This window comes from Symphalangus syndactylus, chromosome 12, assembly GCF_028878055.3.
Source record: "Symphalangus syndactylus isolate Jambi chromosome 12, NHGRI_mSymSyn1-v2.1_pri, whole genome shotgun sequence".
Lineage (NCBI taxonomy): Eukaryota > Metazoa > Chordata > Mammalia > Primates > Hylobatidae > Symphalangus > Symphalangus syndactylus.
Window position 1 is genome coordinate 133861024 of NC_072441.2, and position 18810 is coordinate 133879833.

At 42.1% G+C, this 18810-nt stretch overlaps 1 protein-coding gene across 1 annotated transcript in view; it reads right to left on the reverse strand.

Moving 5' to 3' along the window:
* Positions 1-18810, reverse strand: part of ST3GAL3 (ST3 beta-galactoside alpha-2,3-sialyltransferase 3) — a 224154-nt gene that overhangs the window by 140275 nt on the left and 65069 nt on the right. Inside the window, 1 exon segment of the mRNA XM_063627687.1 lies at positions 985-1032. Within this exon segment, the coding sequence (XP_063483757.1) occupies positions 985-1032 (48 nt within the window).

Here is an 18810-nt window from a genome sequence, read left to right on the forward strand (position 1 = left end):
TCCCTCAGTAAATAGTGGTGGCTGTGATCATATTCTCTGAATGTCTTTCCTCGTCCACTCTACTACAACTGCCTGAACCTCATGGCTGTTTTGTGAATCATCAATCTACCATATCTAAGGATGGCAAAATGAATTAACTGCCCTCAACAGGCCAGCAGTCTCCCTGGCATTCACTAGCAGTACCCATGGTACGAGGCCCACCTGACTTTACCTAAAAACACAGAGATACTCTTCCCTCAAAGTCACGTCATTCTGAGGCTCCCATAGGGACCCAATGGCAGCAAGCTGAGGAATCAAAGTAGTCTCTTTCCACTTCCTGTCAACAGGCACAGTGATGTGGAACAGGTAAACTGCCTCAGACATGGCAGAGCCAGGCTCCACTGGGTCTGGGCGAATTTGGGGCAGGTGTGCTGATCTGTGTGTCTTGCACTGTAAACAGGGAAGAGGAGGAGTGTGTCTACCTCCGTGCATTTTGGCATGAGTACACAGTACAGTGTGGTACTCCTCTCCTGGAAGAGGTCTGTATTTGAATATATGGGGTGTGCGTGTAAACATGCAATGGAGTGTATGTCCTCAGGAAACTGGGATGCTCCCACCAGCCCAGCATTCTAGTAGACAGCCCTGATGGTTATCTGCTCCAGCATTCCCACAGCCTGGGGTCTTTCAATGCCCTCTGCCCCACCTTCTGAGACAGGATATATGCACAGAAAACAGACATCCTTTTATATGACTCTTGACAACTCTGAATGAAGAGGGAGCATCTACTGCAACTCCTCTGTGCACACTTTTAAAGTAACTGGAAAAGTTATCTGGATATGTCCCTCTTCTGCTTCCCTGACCATAAAGTCTCTAGAAAGGCTTCTTGAGACTTCCCCCAATTCTGGGATATTCCATTGCCCTCCCCACCCATACTTGATTAGGCTTCATAAAAAATACGGCTAATATTGAAGGCCAAAAAGATGATAGAGGGGGAAGAGTTGGTACCTGAGCCTAGTGTTTGTCCAGCGGAGTCAAAGGAAAGAACCACTGAATCTGCAACACAAGAGGACAAGTTCATTTCTTTCTCCTTCTTATAATAAAAAAGCAAGCTCCCACTGGCTCTGCCCAAACCCTCCCTCAAAGGAGAGTCAACTGGAAGGGAACTCAGTCGAATAGCCCAGCCTCCCAGGCCCATGCCCACCCATCCACTGAGCCAGGAGACCCTGCCCAGCCCAGTACCCCTTGCCTCCTGCCACAGGAAGAGACATCTCAGGGCAGGGACAGGCCTCAAATTCTTTAGAGGCATTTCTTGCCAGATTAGGGGACAAATTTACTTCTTTTTCTTTCTTCTAGTGAAAATGGAATTAAAACAAAGCAAAATAAAACTTCCTTCCTGAATCTAGTTAAAGGCACTAACATTTCCCCTTTGATCTTGCCCTTTCTTCTACTTATATACTCAATTGTTTATTGTTTCTTCCCCAAAAAAGGCTTATAGTGGCATATCGAAATTTACAGTATACACTAGAATTTTAAAATGAAGACGTCAAAGAAAGGAAAAAGACTATATAGTTGGGGAAATGTTAGTGCGCAAAATGCATGCCATGAGTACCTATGCAAACACCGCAGGCAGAATCAGGGCCTGAGCCTCCAAAGAGCCAAAGAAAAAAGGAAATGAACAGTTACAAGATTCAGTACCCACAGGCATTCATTCATTCATTCATTCAATCGAATGTCCAATAAATATGCATTGGGCAACTGCTATGTGCAAGATACTATACTGTGACTGAGATACAGCAGCAAACAGAAAAAGCATGGTCTCTATCCTTATTGATCTTTCTGCTATCAGTCTAGGAGAAAAAAATGTTACCAAAGAACAAACTATTTAACCAGAAACTGATAAAAGAGAAAAAAAGAAAGTGTTATGAAAGTTTATAGTAGGAACTGGACTGAGTACAGAAGGGGAGTGGGTGCTGGATAGGGAAGACATCTCTGAAGAAGTGACACTTGAACTCATAGCTGAAGGATAAGTGAGGGTCAAACCCAACAAGAATGGAATGGGACATTCAAAGCAGAGGGAAGGCCATGTGTGAAGACCTGAGGCAAAATGGAGTCTGGTGCTCCAGAGCAACTGAAAGACCAAAACATAAAAGCAAATACTGTACAGTGATCAGAGAGAACTTTCTCTGGTGGGCGTAAGAAAAAGAGATGCCGGCAGGGTGCGGTGGCTCAAGCCTGTAATCCCAGCACTTTGGGAGGCTGAGGCGTGTAGATCACGAGGTCAAGAGATCGAGACCATCCTGGTCAACATGGTGAAACCCAGTCTCCAATAAAAATACAAAAAAAAAATTAGCTGGGTGGGCTGTAGTCCCGGCTACTTGGGAGGCTGAGGCAGGAGAAGCACTTGAACCTGGGAGGCGGAGGTTGCAGTGAGCCACTGGACTCCAGCCTGGTGATAGAGCGAGACTCCATGTCAAAAAAAAAAAAGGAGACGCCGTATGATGTTGAAGATTGTATATTCTACATTTCTATACTAAGCAGCTGTAAATCTTGTATGGCTGTTTCTTACAACATAAGCCAATGCCAAATGATGGCATAAATTAAACATAGAGTTCAATAAAAAAATTATAAGGGGCACCAAGATGATGTAAGGCCCAAGATAACCCGAGACCTCAGACTCAAAAGGGATCAGATTCCAAAGACTTACTCCAAAGGAGTGTCAGCGGGATGCAAATGGCACCAGAGTCTAGAGCCACACCCCACCCAAGCATTATCGGCATTTTCTCTCATTGCACATGGACATTCAACACAACAGTTATCATAACTGTACATAACATCTGTTCCCACTGCTAGGTTGTAAGTTTCATAAAGGCAAGACACCAAATCTGCTTTATTCACTGCTACACCTGGCACTCAATATTTGCTGAATAACAATGTATAGAAAAATGAATGAATCACAAACCTTCAGACACTCTTTCATCAATATTTTTTTCTCACAGCCATGTGTTTGCTAAGAACTGGGTGGCAGAGAGCTGGAGGATGTGGTTTCTGAGGCAGATACTCTGTACTGCCAGTTAAAGATAGATCCATATGCTTTGAAATCTGCCAAGAAAAAGGTAGGGTTGCCACTTTTTTACAAAATGTAGAATCACAATCAGGACACTTGGCTGAACAGATAGGTGACCATCCTATCTCATACAATCAATGTCTAACTCTTATAAATTCTACTCTTCTTTTTTTTTTTTTTTTAATAGAGACAGAGTCTTGCCCTGTCCCCTGGGCTGGAGTGCAGTGGTGCAACTGTGGCTCACTGCAGCCTCTAACACCTGGGCTCAAGTCATCCACTCACATCAGCCTCCTCAACAGCTAGGACTACAGGTGCATGTGCCACCCTGCCTGGCTAACTTTTCAATTTTTTTTTAGAGATGAGCGTCTTGCCATATTGCCCAGGCTGGTTTCAAATTCCTGGCCTCAAGGGATCCTCCTGCTTTGACCTCCCAAAATGTTGGGATTACAGGCACGAGCCATCATGCCTGGCCAATTCTACTTCTTTATCAGCATTTCTCACATTTATCTCCTCTCATTGAGAAGACTGACTCCTCCAACCCCTGCTTTTAAAAACAGCTTTATTGAGGTATAATTCACGTACCATGAAATTCACTCATATAAGTGTGCAATTCAATGATTTTTAGAAAATTTACAGAGCTCCATAACCATCATCACAATCCAATTTAGAACATTCTCATCACTCCAGAAAGATCCCTCATGTCCATTCAGTCATTCCCTGTCCCCACCTCCAACCCCAGGAACCACCAAGTTACTTTCTGTCTATAGATTCGCTTTTCTGGACATCTGCCTATCATCTTTTGCTGGGACTGCTCTCATTGCCCCCAAAACACACCTCTGCCTCCAACATAGCCCATTTCCATCCATCCTTTCTACTGATTTCTCCAAAAAGTATAACAGATTGTGTCTCTGTTCTTTAATAAAACCCTTCAGAGGCTTCCTGTGGCCTGTAAGATAAAGTTCAAGCTCTGACATTCAATGTCTTTACCATTTGCCTCATTTACCACCTCGAGTTCCAGATATGCAAAATTACTTTTATTTCCCAAGAGATGCACGCCTTCATGTCTTCAGACATTGAACACATTGTCTTCTCTGCAGGTCTGCATTAAAAAAAAAAACAAAAAAACCTCCCACTTTTCCATTAAGACCAACTCAATTGACCCCTTCTTCTTGAAGACCTCTCTGATCAATTCTGCTCACTTACTTCTTTAGGCCATCACTGTACTTCTATTATGGCATTCATTATACTGCATTATAATCCTTGTTTGCTTTTCTTCTTCTTTCATTAAACTGAAAATTCCCTGAAGACAAAGATTGTCTATTCATTTTGAGGCTTTGATGCCTAACTAATGACAGACACATACAAAGTGGTCAATATGTTTATTCAACTAAGAAATAAGCTGGTGAATATTCTTGCTTTCTTTCAAAGGTGATGTTATCTAAGTGATATTTTACAAGTTGGAGGTAAAATCCATTCTGGGTATTGACTCCCATCAGTTCCAATCAGTCCTGAAGTGTGCTTGACCTGTGAAGGTTCAGGGGTCCAAACCTGGCCTCACCCTAGGAAAATGAGTGCTCACACAAAGAGTCTCTGCAGAGGAGGAATAAGAAAAGCATCCTAAGAGTTTTCTAGGCAAGAGATCACATTCCCCTGAAGAATGGGAATGGAATTCTGAGGAGCTGACTGCCCAGATGAGCAACAATAAAAACAAGCATTTCAAATTTTTATTGCAGTTGACAAATATTTTTCCAATTGCAATTTATCTTCTTTGTACTCACAAGCAGTCCTGATATAAAGTCTCTTTTAAACTTTTCAAATGACATGTACAGAAAAAAGGCTAAAAGTTAACTAAAAGACTAAAACTAATTAAGACTAAAAGAGACTAAAAACGTGGTTGTCTCTGGGTGGCTGAATTATAGTAACGCTTATTCTCTGCATTTTTGTAAAATTTGTACAGTAAACATGTATTACTTGCATCATTTGAGGGGACAAAAAGTTCAAAAAAGAACTTCTGAATCCCGCTCTAGGATTTTAACCTCCAACTCACTGGTACCAATGCCAAAGAATGGCAGGTTCTTGAATGCCTTCATTATTCATTGTACATGCTGAAACGCTGTTGAGCTTTTCTCTTTAATTACTGAGGTCATCCTTATAGTTCATGATACTTAAATATACCCCAACAATATCAGTCTAAATGGACTGGGCTTTCCTCGCCCTTCTTTACTTCTCCCTCCTTCTCACAAATATTATCAAGTGGCTATTATGCGAAAGGCCCCATGGAGCCAAATTAGAGATAGCCTTCGCCTTCAAGCCAAGGAAGACAGACCACTTCATAAGCACTTATGATAAAAATAAAGTGATAAGGGTAAGCATCAAACAGGTGACAGTCTACTGGAAAGAGTCAAAGTCTTTGCAAATATTATTTCCAATGGTAGTAGAATGCTCCTACGATCACACATTTTTAAACCTCAGAAGAGGAAAGTGAGAGGGCAGAAATTTTCAGAGAAAGTTAGTGACATATGCATGTTTTGTGTAAGTTTTTTAATGAAATCTGCTGTGAACATTGAAGGTTTGATTAATTTTGTTTTGATGAATTTTGCTTTGACTTCAGAAACAGTTTGGCCATTCATTCTTTGTGATTTATTCTAAAGGATGTAAGATTATTTTAGTTATAAACCACTTTGACAGCTAATGGGAAAACTTGCTTTGCAAGGAACAGAGCAAGAATATCCAGACTTCTCCCTTTCAGGCTAGCAAATATGTCATTTTTACTTCAGTCACCCCAGGCTCCAGCTGTTCATGGCTCCCAGGCCAGAGGCAGCCATGTGGCATGCCATAGAAGTGACCAAACAGAATTCCAGACCAAAGTACAGCACAGCCTTGCTGCACATGACTTTGTTCAATGAGGAAACCTAGAATTTACTGGCAATCTTTTATTATAGTCAGATGTTTCCTGTGTCTGGTTTCTGAAGTGGAATAAAAGGAATCTAAAGGGAGTATGAAGAAGAATGGGGATCAGTCTTTCTGCCATTGGACAAGTTTCCAGAGCACAAATTATGTGGCGAATGAGCTACCTTTTGGGGTATACTTATCGTCAGCCAATTACCATGTGTAAGCCTGAGAGACGTAAAAATGAACTAAAAGAAAATTGTTCCCTCAAGTAGCTCACAACCTAACAGGTAAAATAAAAATACATATAAAGCTAAACACAAGACACAGCCATGGGAAAAACAGTAACAAGGGAGATTTCACTGTTTATCAATTTAACAGATGTTTACTGGGAAACTACTACACACTAGGCTTGAAAATACAGTAGTGAGTAAGAACAAAAATGTTCTTATTCTCAAGGAATTTTTGTTTTAGTCAGGGAGATACGAAACAACCAAACAAATGAAATGAACAAAATAATTGAACAGTGATAAGCAGTACGAAGAATATTAAAGCATGTAATGGAGACCAAGGGTAGAGGTACAGGCAGTGTTAGACAGGGTGTTTCAGGAAGGCTTCTCTGAGGAGGCGGCACCCAGGCTGAGACCTGGAGACAGAAGCCAGCTAAGAAAAGATCAAGAGAAAGAGTTCCAGGCAGAAGGAAAAGCAAGTACAGCAGCCCTGCTACATCTAAAGAAGTCAGAAGGTCAGTGTTGCTGGCGCACAGAGCACAGAAAGCAGGAGGTGGGAAAACGAGGTCAGAGAGGAAGACAGGAGCCGCATCTGCAGGAGGGTGTACAGGCCACAGAAAGATGTCTGTGTTCTATTTCATTAGCAATGAGAAGCCCTGCTTAAAACCCCGGAAGTAACAGAGTCAGATTTATATTTTAAAAATAAAAACTCTGGCCACTATGTGGGAACTAAATTGATTATTCTGGCAACTGAGTAAAAGGTAGATTAGGGGAGAGAGACTGAAGACAGGGAGATCAGTAAGGAGGAGACTCATGCAATCCTCTGGGTGAGAAGTGATGGTGGCCTGAACCGGGTCGATGGCAATGGGAACAGAGAAAAAAGGAGAAATGCCAAAAAAATGCTTAAAAGGGAAAACTTCAGGATGTAGTGACTGATGGGACATGAGTGAGACAGGAAGGGAAGAGGATGATATCCAGCTTGGGCTTGGGCAAATGGATGCTGACTGTTGCTTGACAGAAAGTAGGCTGCATCCTAACCACATGACCCTTCCTCCCCTCTGGCCACTGACAACTGGCCCATGGGCTCAAGGGAAGGTAATCCATAGACTTCATCATCCACCTAGAGACAGATAGGGTCTCTCTTATGGGAATTTAAATTGGGAAGTACAGAGAGTTGGGGGATTGGTAGGAGACACAAGCAGACAAAGAAGTGTAGAGGCTTAGATGCTGTAGGCTGCGCTAGATGCTGGGCCCTAGCGCCCACATTAGTGGCAGAGCATCAGAGCCAAGAGTCACAACCCTGCTGTTGAGGGCAGCAAGACAACTTTAGATTCAGAACGTTCTCCCTGTTCCAGTCTCTGTGACAACCAGCTATCCCATGGATCATCTTTCCAAGAGGCCTTGAGGTTTGGTTTTTCTTCAGTTCCCAGAAGGCCTTGCCTATAGTTGATACTCTTCATGTCTCTTGCTACGCTGGAGCTGTCTGCAGTCTGAGCGGGCTCACCTCACCTTCCAGCCCTCGCGCTTCAACACCCTGGGGCCTCTGCCTTCTGGATGGCTGTGTGAGGTGAACCTGCCACCAGGCTGGATCTGAGCCAAACATGTCTCATCAACAAGGTCTGAAGCTCAGAAGCAGAGGCTCCACTTGGACCACGGCTCTCAACTTTCTTCTCCAATCTAGCTTTATGAAACAGCCCTTAACTTTGGAGGTTTAGCAGTCTGTTAACAGAACTGATACCTCAATGTTCACATCACCACCTGTTTCTTGTTTTTTAGTCTCTCCACTGTTTAGATCCTGAAGGGATCTAACCCCTAGTCTTAGTCCCTCAATTTCTTCCCTCCCAACCCCAATCCCAAACAAAACCTGAGTAAATGAGATTCCTGCAGACAAACAGAGAAAAGTCTAAGGAGAAAAAACATCATCATTAATTTAGGAGGATGTGATAATATGGACAAGAAAACAGTGAAATAATCAGAGACAGGAGTAGCAGGACAGAGAAAGCCAAAGGAGGTGAGAATTGATCACAAGGAGTATCCCAATGTGGCAAAGAGGCGGAAGAAGCTGATGGATGAAAAGATAGCACAGAATTATTCACTGGGGGGCATCTGTAACTTCAGTGGGAACAATTTCTGTACAACAGTTTGATGGCAAAGACTCAACTGTGAATGGAAGCTGTTGATGCAGCAGACTTATGTCAAGAAGTTTCTCCTTAGATTTCATTAATTTAACTTACCAAACATATAGAGTTCTTACTAAGCTCGAGAGACTGTATGAAAAGATCAGACATGGTCTCTGACATCAAAGAGCTTTTGAACCATCAGAGAGATAATAGAGAGATTCAAATAACGATATTACAAGTCTCTAGAGAAGTTGCTATGGGAGTTTATTTTTACTTACTTATTTATTTATTTTAAGACAGAGTCTCGCTCTGTCACCCCAGCTGGAGTACAGTGGTGCGATCTCGGCTCACTGCAACCTCTGCCTCCCAGGTTCAAGCGATTGTCCTGCCTTAGCCTCCCAAGTAGCCGGGACTACAGGCATGTGCCACCACACCCGGCCAATTTTTGTATTTTTAGTAGAGACGGGGTTTCACCATGTTGGCCAGGCTTGTCTCGAACTCCTGACCTCAAATGATCCACCTGCCTCGGCCTCCCAAAGTGCTGGGATTACAGGTGTGAGCCACCACGCCTGGCCTGTAGCAGTTTAGATGCAAGGAGAATTTTTGGCTGGGAGAAACTGGGAAGATATGGAGGAGATAGTACTTAAGCTGGTATGAGATGACCTTATAGGACAGGCTGTACTGGTAGTGTGGGAACAGCTATGGAAAGGCACTGAAGCATGGAAAGTGAGGGGTGTGTGGTTTCAGGAAGGTAAAATCATACCTAACTAATTTAGTAGGGTTTCTTTCAGGAGGTAAAAATGCATGTGACTGAAAGGGAACCAGTCAATACAATCTATTTAGACCTTCATAAAAAGGCTTTGACACATCAAAGACTATTTTTAAAAAGTGAGTCACCATGAAATTGAGGAAGAAACTGCTATGTCATGCCAGGAGACAAAAGGTACCTGGCTGCAGATCAGGGGCAGGACACCCCCTAGGGCAACAGCGCTCACAGGGAGATCAGGAAGTCTGGGAGTAGTTGGAATTCTACCAGCTGCTGCCCTCTAAGACTGGGGGGGAGGGGGGGTGCGGTGTAAGGGTGGCACTGCTTACAAACCCCTGTGTGTACGACTCAAGCAGGTGGAATGAATACGGAACTAGGCATGTGCTGCTGAAACTGAGAGTAAGATGGTATATAAGGTTTGGAGCTCAGGGGATGGGAAAAGTTTTAGTACAGCTGCTCCAGAAACAGGAAAGGAAGCTGATAAAGGAAATGGAAAAGGCAATATTGCCAAGTACTGAATAGGGCACAGTCTGAAACTGGGAGATGAGTGTGATTCGCCTTTCTATCGAGTCTCAAATGAAAGACAGCCCAATCAGAGACAGATGGGCAGATTTGGTCAGAGCTTGGTATCAGTGGGACATTTTCAGGAGGACAAGGGGGTCAAGGCATGGAGGCTGCTACTGAAAGGAGCCAGCCTGGGTGAATAGGAATGGAAGGGAAGTCAGCCAGGGCTGAGCACTGGGAGAACAGGGAGGGCAGAAAGCCAGCAACCCAGAAGAGGTCGAGGGCAGGGACCTGCAGGTGGCATGGACCTGTGCAGCACAGCAGACAAGGCATGCGTTTGAACCAGGCCACCATGGTACTAATCTGGGCTCCGCTGTTTTTCCCACTATGTAACTTTGGGCAACCTACTTAATCTTGCTGAGCCTTAATTTCCTCATCTGTAAAAAGAGTAACACAAAGTTCAAAATCTCTTATCTGAGCCCCCTCAAACTAGATAGTATTAGAATCCCAAAGTGTTCAGATTTTAGGAAAGCAGCATACTGCACAAACCATATATTATTTAACATCTCCCTATGAGGTTTGGGGCAGCATCCCGTAACTAAATATTAATATTTCTTCTATGAAATGAATCTTTAGGCTAAAAGGGACTATAAATACATTCATACAATTTCAGGTCAGATTTTACTGCCAAACGAATTTTGACACTGATCTATTGAAAAAAAAAAAGTTTAAAGATGTTTCAAGTTCATATTTGCCATACTGGTGGACCATTAATAGAACCCACCTCATAAGGCCATGTCATGAGGATTAGATGTCCAAATTAACATAAAGCACTGAACACAGTGCCTGGCATGTAGTTAAGTCCTCAATACATGCTGCTGTTAGTGTTTTTCTCATCAGCATCATCACCGTTAATGACAGTGTGGCTGAAGTAAAATGGGGACTGATAAGTGGAGAGGAATATAGAGAGGGAGAAACAGAGTGAAAATAAGGCAGAAAAGCAGACCAGATGGGGTTCTGAATACCAAGTTAGGAGTTTGGATGTTATTGAGTAAAAGTAGACAGAGTAGCGAAAGACACTATACATTTTTCAGAAAATTAATGATATCAACAGATTTTTGCTTCAGGAAAACCATTTTAGTGGCAGTGTGAAAGACAGAGCCTAAGGAGGCTAAGACCTAGCAGGACAGCTTTGTGGTAAGCCAGGTGACAGACAATGAGGGTCTCACGTGAGGCTGTTGGGGGCGGCATGAAATTCAAAGGGAGAATGGACAGGATTGGGAAACTGATCAGATGTGGGATGGTGAGGACTAAGAGGAAATACTACCACAGAATACAAGGGAGTAGAAATATTCCAGAAATAGATGGGCAGCAATAATGTTAAATGTAGCAAAAGAAAGGAGAAGATAAGGTGTGGAAAGCATTCTTTGGGTTTGCCAATTAGGATGCTACTGGTCATCTCAGAAAGAGCAGGCTCAGTTAACTCCGTGAGAATGGAAGCCACACATTATCAAATGTCATAGAGCAGCCAGTAAAATACAGACTGAAAAACAGGGGGCTGAATTCAGTAACAAGGAGGTTTTCAATGACCTTTCAAATTCATTGCAGTTTGACGTAATGAAGTATTATGGGTAACCTGCAAACCACGGTGGTTTGGTATAGGGATGGGAGAGTAAGAAGTAGATTGCCCAATAGATTTGTTTTCTCTGTGAAATGGGAGGTGATCATTGGCTATGGAAATTGGGAGGGAAGGAACTAGTCTTCTGGTTTGAAATAGGAGATTTCAGTTGGGGGTTGAAAAACTTTCTCTGTAAGTAGACAGTAAATATTTTAGGCGTTGTAGGCCACAGTCTCTGTCACATATCCTTCTGTTTTTTTGTTTCGTTTGCTTAGCAACCCTTTAAAAATGTTTGTTTTTGTTTTGTTTTTTTTTCTTTTTTTTTTTTTTTGAGACAGTCTTGCTCTGCCACCCAGGCTGGAGTGCAATGTCGTGATCTCAGCTCACTGCAACCACTGCCTCCTGGGTTCAAGTGATTCTCATGCCTCAGCCTCCCGAGTAGCTGGGATTAGAGGCGTGTGCCACCATGCCTGGCTAATTTTTTGTGTTTTTAGTAGAGTGGGGGTTTCACCATGTTTCCCAGGCTGGTTTCAAATTCCTGGACTCAAATGATCTGCCTGCCTCCTAAAGTCTCCTAAAATGCCGGGATTACAGGCATGAACCACTGTGCCTGGCCTAAAAATAAAAAAATCATTTTTAAGTCAGGCCACACAAAAACAAGCTGTGGGCTAGATCTGGCATAGGAACCAGTTTGTTGACCTGATTTAGATTACTCCCCATTCAAATCTCCCCCAGTGACAGAAACAACTGCATGTTCATTGTAAAGCAGAAGCACCCAGGACGAAGACAGAAGAGACACAAAACTAGAAACCAAGTAGACAAGTGGAAGTCAGCAAACTCAAGAAAGCTGAATCCTGTGCTGGTAGCGGGAAAAGTTGAACTGAACGTAAAATACATCGCAGAACTCCGCAAAGACTCAATCACTGGCAGCATCAGGTACCAAGAGAAGAGGGAATGAAGATGATACTAAAAACAAGATTCCCGGTTTCTAAATATGAGCAGACAGCCAAGATTGTTTGAGGCATTAGAGGAAAGTTTTTGCTATAACGACAGGAGACCAAAACAAATGAAACCTAAATGCAACATGGAAAAACTGAAGAGACTCAGGGGGATGAAAACTCAGGAAAAAAAATCATTAAACTCCTCAGAGAGAAGAAATGTTATTCATGAAACAGGTAGAGGATATCATAAAAAATATATTTGGTGAGGTGAACAAAAAGAAAAAACTAACCCTGGAAAATGAAACACATAATAGCAGAAATAAAAAGGACTGGAAAAGGGATTGGAAAAGTTAAGGAAATTTCTTACAATATAGAAGAAAAAGATAGAGATGGAAAATGATTAAAATATTTTTAAAAGATTAAAGGACAAGTCCAGAAAACATGACTTCTGAATATGGGAGTTCTAGAAAGAAAGAATACAGGAAAAAATGAAAAGGAGAAAATGCTTAAAAGAATAACTCAATAAAGTTGTCCCAGAACTAAAGGTTTTGAGTTTTTTGAGCTTAAAAGGGCCCTCTGAGTGTCCAGCACAGTATGAAAACAGCCCTCCGTCAAGGTACATTATCATGAAATTTCAAATTTCCAGATAGAACAACTACAAACAGGTTTTATATAAATAATTAAAAATCAGAATAGCATTAAGACTCCTCAAGAGGAACACCAAAAGCCTAGAATACAATGGGGGCAGTATCTTCAAAATACTGAGGGAAAATGGTTTCTAACCTAGAATTCTATACGCAGCCAGACTATCAATTAAATGTGAAATCAGAATAAAGACATTTTCAGGTATGTTCTCAAAAAATTACCTCTCATGTATCCTTTCTCAGGAAATCAGTACAAGATGTGTTCCATTAAATGAAGAAGTAAAAAAATATGGGGCCCAGGAAATGAGATATACCACAAGAGGATGGTGACAGGGACTTCAAGACCACAGATGTGCAGCTACACAGAGAGCAAACCATCCAAGGAGAGCATGTCAGAGGCTCCCAAAAAGAGTTCTTCAAGAAAATGAAGCTGACAGGCAATCTAACATGTCTGAACATATGGAGAAAGATTTATACAACTGGGGAAGAGTTTAGGGTTGAATTAGTGACAAATACATAGAAAACTAAGGAAAACAAGACTTTTACTGACTTCAGGAAAAACAAAACATGCAGTGAAAAACCAGTAATGATGGTATCTATGAATAGTGTTTCTATGGTCATAGTATATAGACTGAATATTGCTCTAACTATATTAGGAGAATTGGAGGATAGATTGCATGGCTGTGGTAGAAGAGTGGTGAGTGTGACAGAGTATTAAATATTCATCTTCCACCGAAGAAAGTCAGTAGGTAATACTCAAAACAGAAAAATCAAGAACTGGCAACATACACTTGTTATTAGAGATTCAGAGGTTAAAATCCAAACAAATTATTTGAAAGACTTAAAAATGAATGCCTCTTGGAGGTAGGAAGTCAACTAGTGGTGATAATGAGGAAGTGCTTTTTTTGTTGTTGGGAACAAGCCCTGTAAACTATGCACATATATAACTTCAGTACGAACAAACACTAAAGTAACTTGCACAAGATTACACAGCCTATAGGGATAGGACTGGGGCTTCAAATCTAGTTGATCTGGTTCTTTAATTATTACAGCATATCATATACCTACCAATAGGGCCAATGAAGAGTCTGTTAGAAATCTAGCTGGGTGCAGTGGCTCACACCTGCAATCCCAGCACTTTGGGAGGCTGAGGCGGGTGGATCACCTGAGGTCAGGAGTTTGAGACTAGCCTGGCCAACATGGCAAAACCCAATCTCTACTAAAAATACAAAAATTAGCTGGGCCTGCTGGCAGGTGCCTGTAATCCCATCTACTCAGGAGGTTGAGGCAGGGGAATCACTTGAACTGGGAGGTGGAGGTTGCAGTGAGCTGAGATCACACCATTGCACTCCAGCCTGGTTGACAAGAGCGAAACTCAGTCTCAAAAAAAAAAAGAATAGCCGGGCGCGGTGGCTCATGCCTGTAATCCCAGCACTCTGGGAGGCTGAGGCGGGTGGATCACGAGGTTAGGAGATCGAGACCAACCTGGCTAACATGGTGAAACCCTGTCTCTACTAAAAATACAAAAAAAATTAGCCAGGCATGGTGGCAGGCACCTGTAGTCCCAGCTACTCGCGAGGCTGAGGCAGAAGAATGGCGTGAACCCGGGAGGCGGAGCTTGCAGTGAGCCGAGATCGCGCCACTGCATTCCAGCCTGGGCGACAGAGTGAGACTCCGTCTCAAAAAAAATAAAAAAATAAATAAAATAAAATAAAATAAATCTAGATGCCTCACATTTGATCATATTCTATTGAATATCTTACTAAATACTCATATTATTTCGTAATTGCTTTGTCTAAATATGATTGAAAAGAATTAATCTAGAATGAAAGATAAGTTTTAAAAAACCCCAAATGTGTGGACCTTGTTTGGACCCAGATCCAAAGTGCTAGGAAAAGGCTTTTTATTTTTCCCATCAGCTTTTAAGTTCTGGGGTACATCTGCAGGATGTGCAGGTTTGTTAAATAGGTAAATGTATGCCACGGTGACTTGCTGCACAGATCAACCCATCACCTAGGTATTAAGCCCAGCATCCATTAGCTTTTCTTCCTGATGCTCTCCTTCCCGCCACCAGCCCCTGGCAGGTCCCAGCATGTGTTGTTCTCACCATGTGTCCATGTGTTCTCATGGTTCAGCTCCCACTTGTAAATGAGAATATGCGGTTTTTGGTTTTCTGTTCCTGTGTTAGCTTTCTGAGGATAATGGCTTCCAGCTCCAACCATGACCCTGCAGAGGACATGATCTCATTCCTTTTTATGGCAGCATAGTATTCCATGGTGTATATGTACCACATTTTCTTTATCCAGTCTATCATTGATTGGCATCTGGGTTGATTCTATCTCTTTGCTCTTGTGAACAGTGTTGCAAGGAACATATGAGTGCATGTATCTCTATAATAGAATGATTTACATTTTTTGAGTATATACCTAGTAATGGGATTGCTGGGTCAAATGGTATTTCTGCTTCTAGATCTTTAAGGAATTGCCACACTGTCTTCCATAATGGTTGAACTAATTTCTCCCATTCTGTAGGTTATCTATTCACTCTGATGATAGTTTATTTTTCTTTGCAAAAATTCTTTAATTAGAACCCATTTGTCAATTTTTGCTTTTGTTGCAATTGCTTTTGGCATTTTCATCACGAAATCTTTGCCTGTGCCTATGTCCTGAATGGTACTGCCTAGATTTTCTTCTAGCATTTTTATAGTTTTGGGTTTTGCATTTAAGTCTTTAATCCATCTCGAGTTAATTTTTGTATAATGTGTAAGGAAGGGGTCCAGTTTCTTTTTTTTTTTTTTTTTTTTGAGACGGAGTCTCGCTCTGTCTCCCAGGCTGGAGTGCAGTGGCATGATCACGGCTCACTGCAATCTCCACCTCCTGGGTTCATGCCATTCTCCTGCCTCAGCCTCCTGAGTAGCTGGGACTACAGGCGCCCGCCACCAAGCCTGGCTAATTTTTTGTATTTTTAGTAGAGACGGGGTTTCACCATGTTAGCCAGGATGGTCTCGATCTCCTGACCTTGTGATCCGCCCGCCTCGGCCTCCCAAAGTGCTGGGATTACAGGCGTGAGCCACCGCGCCCAGCGGAAGGGGTCCAGTTTCAATTTTCTGCACATGGCTAGCCAATTCTCCCAGCACCATTCCCCATTGCTTGTTTTGTCAGGTTTGTCGAAGATCAGATGGTTGTAGGTGTGTGGTCTTATTTCTGAGTTCTTTATTGTGTTCCATCGGTCTATGTGTCTGTTTTTGTACCAGTACCAAGCTGTTTTGGTTACTGTAGCCTTGAAGTATAGTTTGAAGTTGGGTAGTATGATGTCTCCAGCTTTGTTCTTTTTGCTTAGGATTGTCTTGGCTATATGAGCTCAAAAAGGCATTTTTAATAATTGGGGTTATCTGAATATGGATTGTGTATTGGAAGACGCTAAGGAATTTTTGTTAATGTGAGGTAATAACACATTGGCTTTTTTAAAAAAGATCTTATGACTTAGAGATGCATAATTAAGTATTCATGGGTAAAATGGCATGTCTGGGATTTGCTTTAAAAACCCAAATAATAAAAAAGATATGAATCTCTCTGACAGCAGGACCTGTATAATATGCATGTGCCAGAGACCCTTAGACATGATGAGACTCTGAAGTCATTAGCCATATGACATTCCTCCTTTCACCTGGGAAAAAGATGAACTTGATAGGCTGTCCTTAAAAGAGCACGGTATCATACCATTCTTTTTTTTTTTTTTTTTTGAGACGGAGTCTCGCTCTGTCGCCCAGGCTGGAGTGCAGTGGCGCGATCTCGGCTCACTGCAAGCTCCGCCTCCCGGGTTCATGCCATTCTCCTGCCTCAGCCTCTCCGAGTAGCTGGGACTACAGGCGCCCGCCACTAAGCCCGGCTAATTTTTTTTTATTTTTAGTAGAGACGGGGTTTCACCGTGGTCTCGATCTCCTGACCTCGTGATCCGCCCGCCTCAGCCTCCCAAAGTGCTGGGATTACAAGCGTGAGCCACCGCGCCCGGCGATACCATTCTTAAGTTAAGCCAGAGAAGGGGCAAAAATGAAAGGTGCTCAACAAAGTCTTTATACTTTCTCATGAGAAATTTTGTACGCCTAGCAATTTATAATATTTCCATTAAAAAAAAGAGGACATATAGCTTCGAGCGCCCCAACTGAGGATGTGAAGTTGTAATGGGTTGTCGTCACTGTTGATCATTGTAAGTATTAAGAATGGAGGGCACAGGGAGGAAGGGAACCCTCACACACTGCTGGTGGGTGTGATGTAGCAGCTTTAGAAAGCAGTCTGGCAGTTCCTCAGTAAGTTAAGTATAGAGTTACCATGTGACTCAGCAATTCCACTGACAGCACCCAAGAGAAATGAAAACAGTATGTCTACACAAAAACTTGTACACAAATGTTCAGTATTATTGATAATAAGAGTTTAAAGTGAAAGTAACCTAATATCATCCACATTTATCCATTCATCAACTGATGAATGGATAAATAAAATGTGTTATCCTATAATGGAATATTATTTGGCCATAATAAGAAATGAGATAAATGTTATAATATGGACAAAGCTTGAAACATTATCCTGAGTGCAAAAACCCATATAGCCAGTCACAAAAGACTACATATTATATGATTCTATTTATATGGAATGTCCAGGATATGCAAATCTACAGTGACAGAAAGTAGATCAGTGGTTGCCCTAGGGCTACGAGTGACTGAGGGAAAATGGGGCCTGACGGCAAATGGCTGTAGGATTTCTTTTTGGGGTAATGAAAATGTTTAAAATGAATTGTGGTGATGTTAGCACGACTCTGTGGATATACTAAAAACCACTGAATTTTGAATTTTAAGTAGGTAAATTGCATGGTGTGTAAATTATATTTCAAGAAAACTATTATCTACAAGAAAGGAAGAAAAAAGGAATAGAAGGCAGGTCACCTCACCTCCAGGGAAACACTGACCAGACTGTGGACAAATCTCCTTCACCTGCCTCTTGCAAGATAGGGAGCTCTTTACTGCTTAGGTTAAGGAAGGAAGATCAGTGAAAGTCATAATTATTTATTACTTAATATTATATTGAGGAGAACATAAAAGGGACTTAAAAAAAAACTTCTGGTTTGTGTCCTTGGTATTCTGGATCTTTTATTTGGTAACTATGCTGAACAAGGGTATGGACAAGAAAAAGGGAACTTCCTTAATCTCTGAATTAGAATTCTTGCATAACTATGCTTTTGTGTCCTCCCAAGTAGAAGTTGTAAACTGGAGGCTCACAGATGTATTAGGTTTACCCCACGAAGTGTTTGCAAATGTCTGAATTTGTTAACATTTATAAGTCAGGAGATTTCACATAAAAATTCAGATTTCCGGCTGAGCATGGTGGCTCACACCTGTAATCCCAGCACTTTGGGAGGCTGAGGCAGGTGTTCACCTGAGGTCAGGAGTTCAAGACCAGACTGGCCAACATGGCAAAACCCCATCTCTACTAAAAATACAAACATTAGCCAGGCATTGTGGCAGGCACCTGTAATCCCAGCTATTCTGGAGGCTGAGGCAGGAGAATCGCTTGAATCTGGGAGGCAGAGGTTGCAGTGAGCTGAGATCATACCATTCCACTCCAGCCTGGGTGACAAGAGTGAGACTCAGTCTCAAAAAAAAAAAAAAATTTTCAGATTTCCAGCTTCTCTTGAAAAATAGGGAGGTTCTGGCAATCAGGAAGAGGTTCTTTTATTCAGCAAGGGTAACAAATTATCTTTATAAATTGATATCCAAGGTACTCATGGATTAAGTTAGCTGGTTCTCACTCTTACACTAGGAAAGAGAATGTGCCAGAATCAGGGAGTCCGGGACTGGAAGTAACTAGGGGCTGAGGACGGAGGTGTGGCATAAGCATCTTCAGAGCTAGACTCTGAGATAGCATCTCAGACTGGCATCTTTCTGGTATTCTCAGGCTCCCTGCTTTTACTTACCACGGATGTAACTGAAGGTTTACCTGTGTTTAATGTTGGTTTCCCTGTCTAGATTGAAAACTTGAGGTGACACGTAATGTCTTTTCCA